This window comes from Apteryx mantelli, chromosome 2 (genome assembly GCF_036417845.1).
Source record: "Apteryx mantelli isolate bAptMan1 chromosome 2, bAptMan1.hap1, whole genome shotgun sequence".
NCBI lineage: Eukaryota > Metazoa > Chordata > Aves > Apterygiformes > Apterygidae > Apteryx > Apteryx mantelli.
The window spans coordinates 108,374,387-108,386,781 of record NC_089979.1 but is presented as its reverse complement, the minus strand read 5'-3'; the positions used below and the strand labels follow the sequence as shown (position 1 = coordinate 108,386,781).

The 12,395-nt window shown below is 37.9% G+C and overlaps 1 protein-coding gene across 1 annotated transcript in view; it reads left to right on the top strand.

Moving 5' to 3' along the window:
- CNTNAP2 (contactin associated protein 2) overlaps positions 1-12,395 on the top strand; it is a 1,164,397-nt gene that overhangs the window by 1,036,702 nt on the left and 115,300 nt on the right. The window contains exon 16 of the mRNA XM_013955738.2: positions 2,398-2,568. Coding sequence (XP_013811192.2) covers positions 2,398-2,568 — 171 coding nt within the window. The remainder of the gene's footprint in view (positions 1-2,397; positions 2,569-12,395) is intronic.

Below are 12,395 nucleotides of genomic sequence, written 5' to 3'. Positions count from 1 at the left end.
TGCCTTGCTGTTGCCGCTCTCCTGCAGATGAAGATGTGTGGCCTCCTACAGTCAGGAAGTTTCATACCTCCCTCCTGAGTGCTTAAAATTAAACACATTTAATTATTTAACTATTATTATTCACCTTCATTAATTATTTATGGAATTACAGCACACTTTTTGACACCTTGCACTGAGTTCCTAGGGCCTAATCCAATTCCTTTGCTATCAGTAGGGCTGAATCAGGTTAACAATGTGTTGAAAATACACCTAGACCCCCAAAATGCATGGCCACCTTTCCCAGTTCTGCTCTCACTTTTGATGCGTCCCATGTGTGTAAATTGTGTGGAAACTGAATATAGCTTGGCAGGTCATATGTTCTGCATATTTTAGGTTTATAACTTAGGTAATATTCAGAGCATGTAAAGTTAAGGGACTAAAACATTTATTTAATTTATTAAGAGATTGAAGCATTTCTACAAAGTTACTTAACATTAGATCTTTAACAAGGATTACATGAATATATTTCTGACTTTTTTCCTCAGCTCTGTTTATTTCATGTGAGTTTATTCAGCAAGCGGAACAAAATTTTTAAGAGTCTGCTGGTGTCTAGTGTATCTCAAGCTCACAGGAGCAGGCAGTGGAGGTGTGCAATTAATTACATTTGTGAGTGGGAAAGCGTATACAGTGTTTGTGTTAATATTTGGCATGTTAATCCAGATTCCATCTGGATCCCATGCTCCAAGTGAGATAACAGCCAAATCACACATGGGCTTACACCATAAACAACCCTAATATGTGGAAACAGAATTCTAGGCATAGTTATCTGTGTTGCCAAACCTCTGGGTATGTTTTCAGAGAAAGACTGTGTAATTAATTAACAGACATTTTTTGCCCAAGCTTTTTTATGATACTAAGATTATTGGCATTTTTTAGAAATCATTACTAATATTCAATCTAGATATTACCAGTTTGTCTAAATAGGTTAAACAGTAATACGTGCCAAATGATATTCTCATTTAAAACCATCTGACATAGCCTGATTAACTCACTGAGTTATATATCTCAGTCTGTTACAAACATGAATTTCCTCTGTACCAAGCTCATTTGGTCACCTTTTCACCACCCACATGTGCGCATCCATACACACAGTCTCAGTTACAGCTTTCCTCCTGGGATTCGTTAAAATAAAATGGAAAGCTGCTTCTTTGTTCAAATCCACTCATTCTGCATTTTTGAGAGAGGCAGAAGTAAATGGAGGAGATGGGACAGAAATATGGAAGGAAATAGTATTTATGTATTGAAACCTAAAGCCTTCTTCTATTAATTCAGATGTTCAATTTCAATTTGAATAGACATTAATAGATTATACAAACTATAACACTTCTAACTGCTGGGTGTGGGCCAGTGTTGTTGTATAACCACTATTAAGCTTCTGGAGCTTCAGTATGTTCATTTGTATTCAGCCAGTGCTAACCAAAGAAATAATTGTGTTATCATCTAGTTTGGTAATCAAATAATGGAAAACTGATCTTAGGGAGTTTCGGCTGGAATGGGAAGTAGTTTCTTGCTGTGTTTGTTAGCTGGAATACTAAGCACTCAGCTATGGTGAGTTAAGGAGTGATACTTTAATAAATTTCTGAGTCTGGATACATATGCATCCTGGTGAAAGTAGAATTAGCCATCTCGCTCTCTCATTGGACTTACCGTATCATCTATACCTTATGATTTTTTTTCTTTGTCACATAATGCTGCCTTACACAGAATGTTGACTGCCTTGCTAGCAAAAGGATTGCTATAATCCTTGAATATTATTAATAACTGAGTTTCTCCACTGGAAAAGTATTAGGGGCCTGTGTGGTATATATTCATTCTGTCCATATTGCTTAACTTCATTTATCAAATTTTTTTCTGTGATACATATTAATAGACTTGTAACAGACATGGCTGTATTTTCAGAAGAAATGGATGCAGTTGTATAGAGTAAATTTGAAGGCAGATAAATTATACATGAGGCAATGTATGAATGTGAAATATGTGCCTGAGGTGGCATAGTCACCAAGCTGGTGTTTTGCCTGTGTGCTTGATCTCCCATGTATTCAGTGTACTCCTACATGCTTAGAGTTATGGAGTAACTTTACTGTATTGAAGCCTCCTCTCAGCAGCACATTTGTGTATGACTGAATATCATAAATTAGTAACTCGAAAATATATGAACCGTTAATGCATTCCTAATTTTTTGAAACCTAACAGGCTGTCTCCAGCAAAACAAAAAGTAGATAGTAGAATTGAGGGTGTATTTTTTTTTTCACTGTAGACAACACTGAAACATGCATTGACATTAAAAGCTTCAAATTTTCTGACAGCTTCCAGGGAGCACTGAAATGTATGTATTTTCTGTCTATCCCATCTCCATAGGGAACTACTGGAACGCTGCTTCTTTCATTACTTCCTCCTCCTACCTGCACTTCTCCACATTCCAAGGGGAAACCAGCGCCGACATCTCTTTTTATTTCAAAACATCGGCCTCCGATGGAGTATTTCTTGAGAACCTGGGGAACACGGACTTCATCAAACTGGAGCTGAAATGTAAGTACGTGCTTTCCAGCCCTTCTCTTGTAACCTGGAGCAGGTTCATGTCAGGTAATAGATTTGAAGAAATGTGTGTCATTCAGCAAAGTGTGTAAGCTCGGTAAATTGAGGGAAAAAACCTCTCAGTCAAGCCATTTGGATTGTTTTCAAGCTGCCTTACATGGGAGGAGCACTTGAAGTGTACTTGAGGTTTTTATCAAGGGGAGAAATAGCAAGAAAGACGGAACTTGTAACATCAGGTATAAAAATGACACAGATCTCAAAGGATTTTTCAAAGTTATATGCCAAATTTATTTCTTTGAAGTGTGTGTCTGCAGCTGTTTGTGTTTTTGTATTTTATCCCACAGTTGTTCTGCACATGCGGGCAGAGGGGCAGGGAGGGCGGGAGGCCATCCTAATCAGCACTGAAAGGAGCCAGAGAGCTGAAAACTTGCATGTGATGTTTAAAATCCCTGAAAAGTGTCATAGAAATAAATCTGTATTTGCATTATCTGTTAATGAAATCACTGATCCAAAAAAAGAGGCCATAATGCTACCAGGAGGCAAGTTAGTTTTATTATTTAAACCATTTTGAGTAGCCCAAGGGCAAACATTGAAAAGAAGGTGCCAAAATCCTCAGCAGTATCAAAATTCTGCTTAGTGAAATCGAAGCAGTTGCATTGGGGGGGGGGGGGGAAGTGTTTTATGTCTCCTTTGTTCTCCCTCGATCCAGTTTACCGTGACATAAATGGGAGCGGTGACAAGACGGCTGTAATCTGTGCAGATGTTATTACAGCCCTCTAGCGACCCATTATAACAGCACGATTGCATGAATGCCGCAAACTCCCTCCCTGCACTCCAGCGCCGTTAAAATAAGTTTTGGTTCTGTTCACTGCAAGGAGCTGCTCAGGGAGCACAAGGACGTAACTCTCAATATTTATGCACAAAAGTGAGCATCCAAAGTCACTAATACTGAAAGAAAAGAAATTCTTTGCATATTCCAAATAATCTATTTTTTTTATGCAGATACAGTGCAGTTTACATGCACATGTTTAAAACAAAATGCTTTTTCAATGCTTTCTGAAGTCTGAACACACAAACTAGAGTGTGGGAATTTAGAAAACACTAGAAAGCTCCTTTGAAATGTAACTAAATTTGCCCCCTGGGTAAAAATAAAGTACCAAGTTCCAAGTGGGTAGCAGCTTCTTTCGGTCTTTCCAAAAGACGATGTTGTTTAATCCCAATTTTCTGTAATCCACAACTGGGTGCAAATCAAAATAGTTCTTACTGAATCAGAGGGAATGTGTTTGTTTATAAATGGGCATGGTCCTTTAATAATAAAGTGGCTATTGTTTTTTTTATGTCAATGTGAATTTAAGCAGTGCTTAACTCAGTTGAGGTGGGCATCTCCAGAGCTCCTTATTCTTCTCCTGTAGGGAATGTGTTCTCAACCACTTTAGATATCAGCCCAGCCATGCTCTTAACTTGGTGTAAAGGTGATAATAGCAGTGGATAAAGGCGACTTGAAGATGACTAATTCTTTTGAACTTGACAGAGTTTAAATAATACTTACGCTCAAGTAAGTCACTGAATAGATACTGAATAGATGAAAAAAGCATGTAAGAGTCTGCTTAAATGTATCCTTGCCCAGATCATTAACTTTAAGCCTATGCTTGAGACCCACAGATTTTGCTGTGGCTTGGCGTATCCCTAAATTCAAGCACAAACTCATGTCCTGAATCTAAGCCTTACATTGCAAATTCTCATACAAATTACCACAGAAATTGAAACATCATCTGCAAAAACAGTCTATAAAGGTCAAACATACTATTGCTGTGTAATAAACTCTTTATTAAAACTATCCTGACTGTATCTTCTAAGAAGTGTGGAACAGTTCATTTGAATACTGTTGTATTTACTGTACCCTTTCTTTCCAGTTTCCTGGAAACTAGACTTGAAATTTCCTGAGCTCCAGAAAATAGTCCTTGCTAAGACTGGAATGTTCTACCAGTCACAGCTCAAAAATTACATGTTTATTTAAAGGATTTTAAATGGAGATTTCATATGCATTTTTTAAATTCTAATCTGCATTTATGTTTTGTTGGTGTTTGTTTGAATGAAAAGCAAAATTTCCAGATATCAGAAGTTACTTACATGGCTTACTATAGACTCTTCTGCTTACTAAAAGCGTTTGCTTCCCCTTGCAGAAATGCCATAAAAATTAATGTGTGATTTTGTTTCTTAATAGAAACATAAATAAAGTCAGTATGGTAATTGCAGAATTACCCTTAAAACCTGAAGACGGTTTCCTTTGGCAAATGCTTTCTAGCTAACCCATCAAATTCTTTAGTAGGACCACTACCACCAATTTTGTATTAAAGGTTTTTGCGCAATGGCAGTTATTACATTTATTGCAAGATGCCACCGACATGTCTTCTTTTTCTTCAGCAGTGGGTGTGGTGGTGTTGTCTGTTCATTGCCTTCTTATATATGTACAGTTCCTATTGAAGAGTGACTTCTTACAAAAGCTTTGCTTGATTTCTTTAATTTTTACAGTTGCAAAAGGCAAATGTTGAAATCAGTGTCCTAGAGGCAGACAGTTCAATTTCTTATTTCTGCTTCCCTTGCCTGTGAAATACCTGCATATGCCTGTAATACATGGTTAGTGAAGCATGAGTTTAGCACTATAGACCAGGAATTCAGAGGTTTTAAAATATCCAGTATTTTAATCAGCTTGCTGTACTTTGTGAATAAATCAGGGAAACAAATCATTTGGTCGATGAAGATTCTTAAATTCAAGTCTTTGGAAAGGAGTTTACTAATGCGTGGTTTATTCTGAGCACAAGAGTTGCCACTAGGAATGGTCATTAAAATATTTTATTGGTATGCTGTCCTGAAGCTTCTTAAGGTCTAATAACTTCACAGATTATTTTCTAATGCTCTAGATTTATAAGAAAATGAGGGGGAATCTTGCAGTATAGTGAGTGCCTTCATGGTCCTTCAAGAAAGCCCTGGACTGCCATCTTTGAGGAGAGGGAGAAAACAAGAAGAAAGGGAAGAAAGTGTTTCTCTGTTTAAGAAATAGCTTTTTCAAACAGCTGACAAGGACTGTCATGAAGAACACAGTGATAAAATGCTACTATGAATTTGGCTGAAGTTTTTGGTTAGCCCATTTATCATGCAGTTCCTCTTGCAGGCTTTTGCTTGTCACCATTCATGGAACAGTTGGCAGAGATTTAGAATGATCTTAAGCCTCAGTTTTTACATACCCCAGTAAATCTACAGAACCCCATTATTTTTACAGCTGACTGGTCAGCTGGCAGCAGCTAGGCTTAGAAAGGAGGTAGTTGGGTAAAGTGTAAATTTTTCTGTAACGCAGTGCTTCCAGTAGCCATACATCTCAGATCAAAATTTCCAGAACTTTTTGAATTTAAAAATGCTGAGAAAAGTGAGAGGAAATAATATGTTTTTTCTTTTAGGATATTTTTACACATTTTTAGGAGGGTTTAATTTAAAACACAGTCATCCTGTGAAAACACTGTTTTTTTCATTTCATCACTTGTATTACACCCCCTACCATGGTCCTTTTTTCCTCTTTTAACTTTGCTCTGCCATTTAGGACCCAGAGGTGTGTAACCTGTGGTCTACAAAGCCTGCCAGGGTAATGATCTTGGACAATTTTTTTTCAGTGCCTTTCATAAAAGCAAGCCACTGGTGCAAAAAGGTTGCATTAAGTTGGGAAATTGTTTTGGCAGCACCCACCATCTTTCTCAGAGACCCTCATTTCCTTCGCAAGTGTGTATGCAAAAATGCACACAATTTACTGTGCATTCTCCATATAACTATACCGTGCATGTGCAATAGAGTTGTCTCTTGCTCTGTGGTGTGATAGGGAGTTGACTGCAGTATGCAGTACTTCTGTGAACTGAAATAAGCTGTGGCCCATCAGCTAAGTATATGTGTTCTTATTACAGATCTAACTGCTACAGCTAACCAGTTTCAGTTGGCCATTGCCTTAATTCATCCTTTGCCTTTAGCTCTTCCCCAGTGGTTAGGAGCAGACCTAGCACTCGTGGGACAGATGAGATGGTAGCAGTCTGCATATCACCCAACAGCAGTACAGATACTGCAGGTGCTTGCAAGCAGTCCTAATTATTTTATTTTATTAAGCACTTCAGGGTTGAATGTTGCCAAATAAAACATGCCAAGAATTTCACTTTCAAAATCTCCAGGACTTTCAGTTTTCCTCCCCATTCAGTTCTTCCCTGCAGTCACTCCTCACTGTAAATGCTACCTTTGTGCAGCTGTGTCCTGCTAGGGCTTTTTGGAAAGAGCACCATGGGGCAGAGGAAAATAAACCTCTTGGATGCCAAAGTGTATTGCAGGCAGGATGCTACCTAAAGTCTGTCTGAATATCAACTTGATATTGATGCATCTGACTAGTCAAATTAGCAAGAATGTGGTTTTGAACATTCATGAGATTTGGGTTGAAGACTGTAGGGAGTTACAAATAGAAAATACAACTGCCTCATGCCTGTGAGGTGTTTGTCAAATATACTAAATTTAAAATTTTCTGATCAAGAAAAATACAAAATTTTGGAAGAGACGTATTCCTGAAAACAAAATTTGGAAGGGACATATTCTTGAAAATTTGGGAAGAAGCATCTACTCTCACTATTTTGTAGTTAGAGTCCCACAATACTGTTGCTCTAGAAAGCCGGTTGTGAATTAAACCATTTGCCAGAAAACTCTCCTAATGACACAGTCATATTATTCTAATGAAAAAGGTATTCTGCACACTTCTGTAGCTCCTTTCATCCCAGCACTTCCAAGCAATTTACAGATGCTAATGAATTGTGTCTCACTGTTATTATTCTGAAGTAAGTAAACAGTAAGTCAGATATACAGAGGAAAAAAATATGAGGCTTAAAGAGATAAAGGTCAGCTTGTATTTGATCCTGGCATGAGCGTGTAAGGGAGGAAGCAGCATTCTTATTAATTTCTTGTTGGAAAGCTAGAAATATTTACAACCCCTGCTTTCAGAGATGTCATACAGCTGATAACCCCTGCAATGCAAGCCACCCTGAAAGTCTCTCCAAGGAGCGATCAATGAAGTTAGCTGCTGTGAAAGGGACTGCATGGAGCAGTTTGCTAATGAGAGCAGCAGTATGGCTCTGGGATAGGTCCGCTTGCTCAGTGGGTGAGGGAGGCTGAAAGCACACTAATATCTAAAGTTTGCACTTGAAGGGAGAAGTCCTACACTGCTTCTTGTGCTTGGCTGTTTCTAGGCTACTTATGTCTAAGTAACTCCTCCAAAATCAGACAAGAATCAGTGACAGACCAGGGATGGGGATTCCCAGTGCTGTTTGCTTCTGCCTAGGCAGCATTCATTCCCCCAAACTGAATGCTCTAGCACATGACTGATTAATATATTTTCTTACTAATGTTTAATAACTTCATCACTTCTTTCTCCAGAGGCATCCTAAAGTGGAACTCTACCATATCAATGAATTTTCCCCATATGTTAATGCAAATGCAGCTTGCATTTTCCACTGCTTTATCTCTGTAGCTGGGTAGGAAAACTGGTGTGACCTTCATTGTCTTTTTTAACTGAGTTGCTATTTTGCTTTCCTAGCAGAAGGCCACTTAGTTGAAAGTCAACCCCCTAGGAGAACATCGCATTAGCCACACATCAAATGATGTATAGGACACTGAGGAAGCTTTTCATCCCAGGGGACAGTAGGAAGCCATCAAATTAGATGCAAAAACATTAGATTTCTTTGGGGAAATTTTTGACCCAAATGTTTTTATAGCATCATTTACCAACTCTTGTCCTATTCCAGGACAATAGGAGAGAAATAAAACAACCAAATGTCTGAAGAAAGGCAGGTGCCATTCTTTTAAAGATAAGATGAGGTAGGTGATGCAGAAAAATAATTTTCAAACAAAGGCAGTTTATGGCCTGTCTTAGGCACAAGGATACAGGTGGAACTGGCCTTAATTAGTGAACAGAGATAGGTGCCTGGGGTGGCATGTTGGGAGCAAGCCAAAGGCAGGAATTAAAAGTCCCAAGTGAGCAACTGGCTAAAACTGACCAATAAAAAACCCTAGGCACAGAACTGTGGGGAAATTTAGACCATCTAAATTTGGTCAGTAGCTCCTCTTTAGCTAGCTTGGACAGGTACAGGTTGCTCTACTTTGATCTGCCTCAGTGTCAATATGGCATTCCCAGACCTGTACTGCACCCTACAGCATCTCCTCAGCCCTGCCTCTTTCCTTTCAAGGGTGCTGGCATGATTTTCTCCTTGCCCCAAAAGCCACTTTAATAATCACTTTATGCCACGATGTTTTACAAATCAGTTACAACTCGCATAAGGAAGTGCAAGGGGGAGCTGGCTGGCAATAAAAAAAAAGCATGGCTCTCCCTATCTTCAGTTTATATTGCACTGCGTACATGCAACACATGGCATACCATCTCTAGCCCCATCACCCACTAGCTCATCACAGGTCTTTCCCCTCATTTCCAGTCTAATTTGTGTTAAGTGCTGGAACTTCATACACTTTGTTACCTTCAAGTATGCTGATCTTTTCCCTGCAGAAAGTAAATATTTGCTATACTGCACAGAATTACTGTAAGTCTTAGGCATGTAACAGAAAGACCTTCTGTCCTTGAATTTAGTTCCTTGCTGCCACAGACAACCACAATGCATAATCCATATTGAGCTCCCTAATTAAAAATAGCTTGATTTTTTTTGCCTGCTGGCCGAATGTTTCAGACCTTCATATCTCTGTTGGTCAGAAAACTCCTGATTTCTGACTTATTTGCATCATTTGTTTACAGCCATTCATTCTTGATTCAGTATTGTTCTTTAGCTGAACTAATTATTTTCCCTACCTAGCATTTACTTTACTCCCCCCCCCTTGTGTATTTATGGAGCAATCATATCTTCTCTCAGCTTTTAATTGCTATGTTAAGCAAGACAAACTCACATTGTCCCTTTTCATAAGATAATTTCTTTTGTTCCTTTCTCTTGTTATGCTAATAGGCTTCTCTCTACTCATTTCACCTTGAATTCATCTTTCTTAAGCACTGGTAATCAAAACTATCCACATTAATTCTGATAATGGTTTACCAGTGCCTTGTATAATGGCATTAATACTTACCCTGCCCAGTGTATCCTAGGAATTTTTGGTTGATTATGCTGGTTAATAACAACATTATGCAATATTTTGAGCTTTTCAACTTTGTTATTAGCAAATTTTTCTAGCCTTTTGCTGACTTATGCAAAGACATTCATTATAACATTAAATAAGGTCTGTTCCAAAACAAGTTAGAGATCTTCTAATTTCCTCAAGATCCCTATTTCATCCATTTTCTCAGCTATCTATACAATTCTATTCTCCCTCTCCTTTAGGAGAAAATCAGATATGCTAGATGTACAACAATTCTTTTACTCCAGAAGTCTGAGTGTTTTTACTCAAAGAAGGATATCCATTACACTGATTTTATTAAATCCTTTATACACTTTCATATTCTTTGTGTGCTGCTACACATTAGAAAGTGGTCTGCTTCGTTTCGTGGCTTTACATGTACTCTTACCTTGCTCAATTGCAAGAGCAAAATATGCAGACTAACTCACTAAACTATGGTAAATCCATTATTTTAGATTATCTTTGTCATTTCCTGTAATTTGAAATGAAAATTTTTACATAAACCTAAAGTTAACAAATTGAAAGGTGAAGACATGCTCCTCCTGCTACTCTTAGAAATGAGTGTGCAACTTCTTGCATTATTTTGTATGGTAATGAGTAGCAGGATGCCACTTTAAGGACACTTGGTTAACTTCTCCAGCCCAACTTTGTCATTGAGTTTTCTTCTTTAAGAGAGGAAACAGCAACATATTCCAAAACAAACTGGAAGGCCAAGCTTTTCTTCCTCTCTTTCATAGAGAAGAGCAAATTTGGTTTACTTCATGGCTGGATGCATCCCCTAAAAGCCCAGGTCACAGAGGCTAAATCCACCAGCAGACTAAAGCATCTCAGTGCAAAATTTTGATACTCAAAATACCCATTTAGCTGCCACCTAGCAGGAAACATTTCAAAAGTCTATACCAGCCTAAATTTCCAGAAGAATTTCCTAAAGATGCATCTTCTGGCATGCCCAGATGTGCCAATGTCTTTGTAACACATGAGAAGCACCTAAATTGCTCTGGTTTCCATGGGGTAGGTGCTGCTCTGCCTCTGTCACACAACCAGACCTCGTGGATGCTCTCTTCTCCTCTGCCCCAGGAGTTTCAGACATCTCACTCCCACCACATCTGTGGATGCTCTGACCACCAGATTATGACAAAACAACATCTATGAATATCTTCATCTTTTCTTCACCACTTTGCAAGAGTAATGGTATTCTCACTGAACCAGAGACAGAATGAAGGGATAAACCTAGTGAGACCCACCTGAAAAAGGACAGAGTACTAGGTGTTGTTTTTTGTTGTTTTTTTTTCCCCTGCCAAATTTAAATATTTTAAAAAGCTCATCTCAAAGGATAAGTGATTTTGTTAACAACCTGCCTGTGGAAGTAACATGAATCTCAAGTGCTATTTCAGTAAGTATACAGCCCATGCAAACTCTGCAATCATCATCATCCCGTACATTGAACTGGTATGGGTGAGGAAATCTGAAATGGTCCAGTGAAGCTGCATTGCTTCCTCAGGTTATAACCTGAATTCAATGGGACTTCTGTTCCTAATTGGTCTAGATATTTTTAAGAGTCTCTCCTGAGTGATTAAATAGAGTCTTAGTACTTTGTAAACTTTAAGTTAGCCTTTGTTTATGAAGTGTTGGCAATCACTTAGCCTATTGAAAGTCTTAATTATTTTTCCTTGCTTTCACCAACACAATTCTGTTTTGAAGTGGAAAAGATTTTATGCCAATAAAGAAGGTTTAATGAAAGCAGAAGTGGTTTTAGTAATAATAAAATTGTAGCCTTGGTGCTGCAAATATTTATGCACATGATTAATTCAATTATGTCAACAGATTTACTCATGTGAATATAATTATCTGAGTATTTGCAAGAACACTATAATGTGGTTAATGCTAAATAATATAGAGTTTCTGCCATAAGTTTTCCTATCACTTTTACAGCATTTCATCATGCTTTAAATACTACCTTAAAGTGATTTAAATCATGATGCAAATGAATTAATTTTTAAATCCTCCTTGGTTTAATTTCTCTCTACCTTGCCTTGTTACAAGTTGTTCTGAAGACAAGGAAAAGGAGTGTTCCTTCTCCAGAGTTCTCAGTCAGGAATCTTTCAGACGTTCGATTTTTTACATTTAAAAAGGAAAGAAAAGAGTCATGTAAAATTTTAAAAGGTTGATAAAACCATGAAACAATATTTCTAAAGAATGGCATGAGAGCAGTTACCAGTACAAGACTGCCATTGCACTATCTTGTATAATTTAGCCTTTTTACATCATGTTGATCTGAACATCTTTGTAAAGTAGAGCTTGGCTCACTGTAGTGTATTTTGGGCTTTTTTTAAATGCACTGCAGATAGCTTTATATTAATATGGATACTAAACAACAAATATTTTATATAGTCATAAATCCTTTCACTCACCCTTTTATGTTTTCAGTTGCTACAGCAGGATATAGGAATTGGTCTCCTGTTGGCTTTACATTTCATGAAACTCATTCATGCAGTGAAGCAAAGTAGTTACGGGAAGTTTTCTAAACTAAGGAGGTCCCTCACTGACATATTTCAAAACTTAGTACCTGCAAAACAGCTGTGCCTTTTCTCCTCTGTCAGTGTTACAAGTGTTTTCTACCTCTAATTGCTATG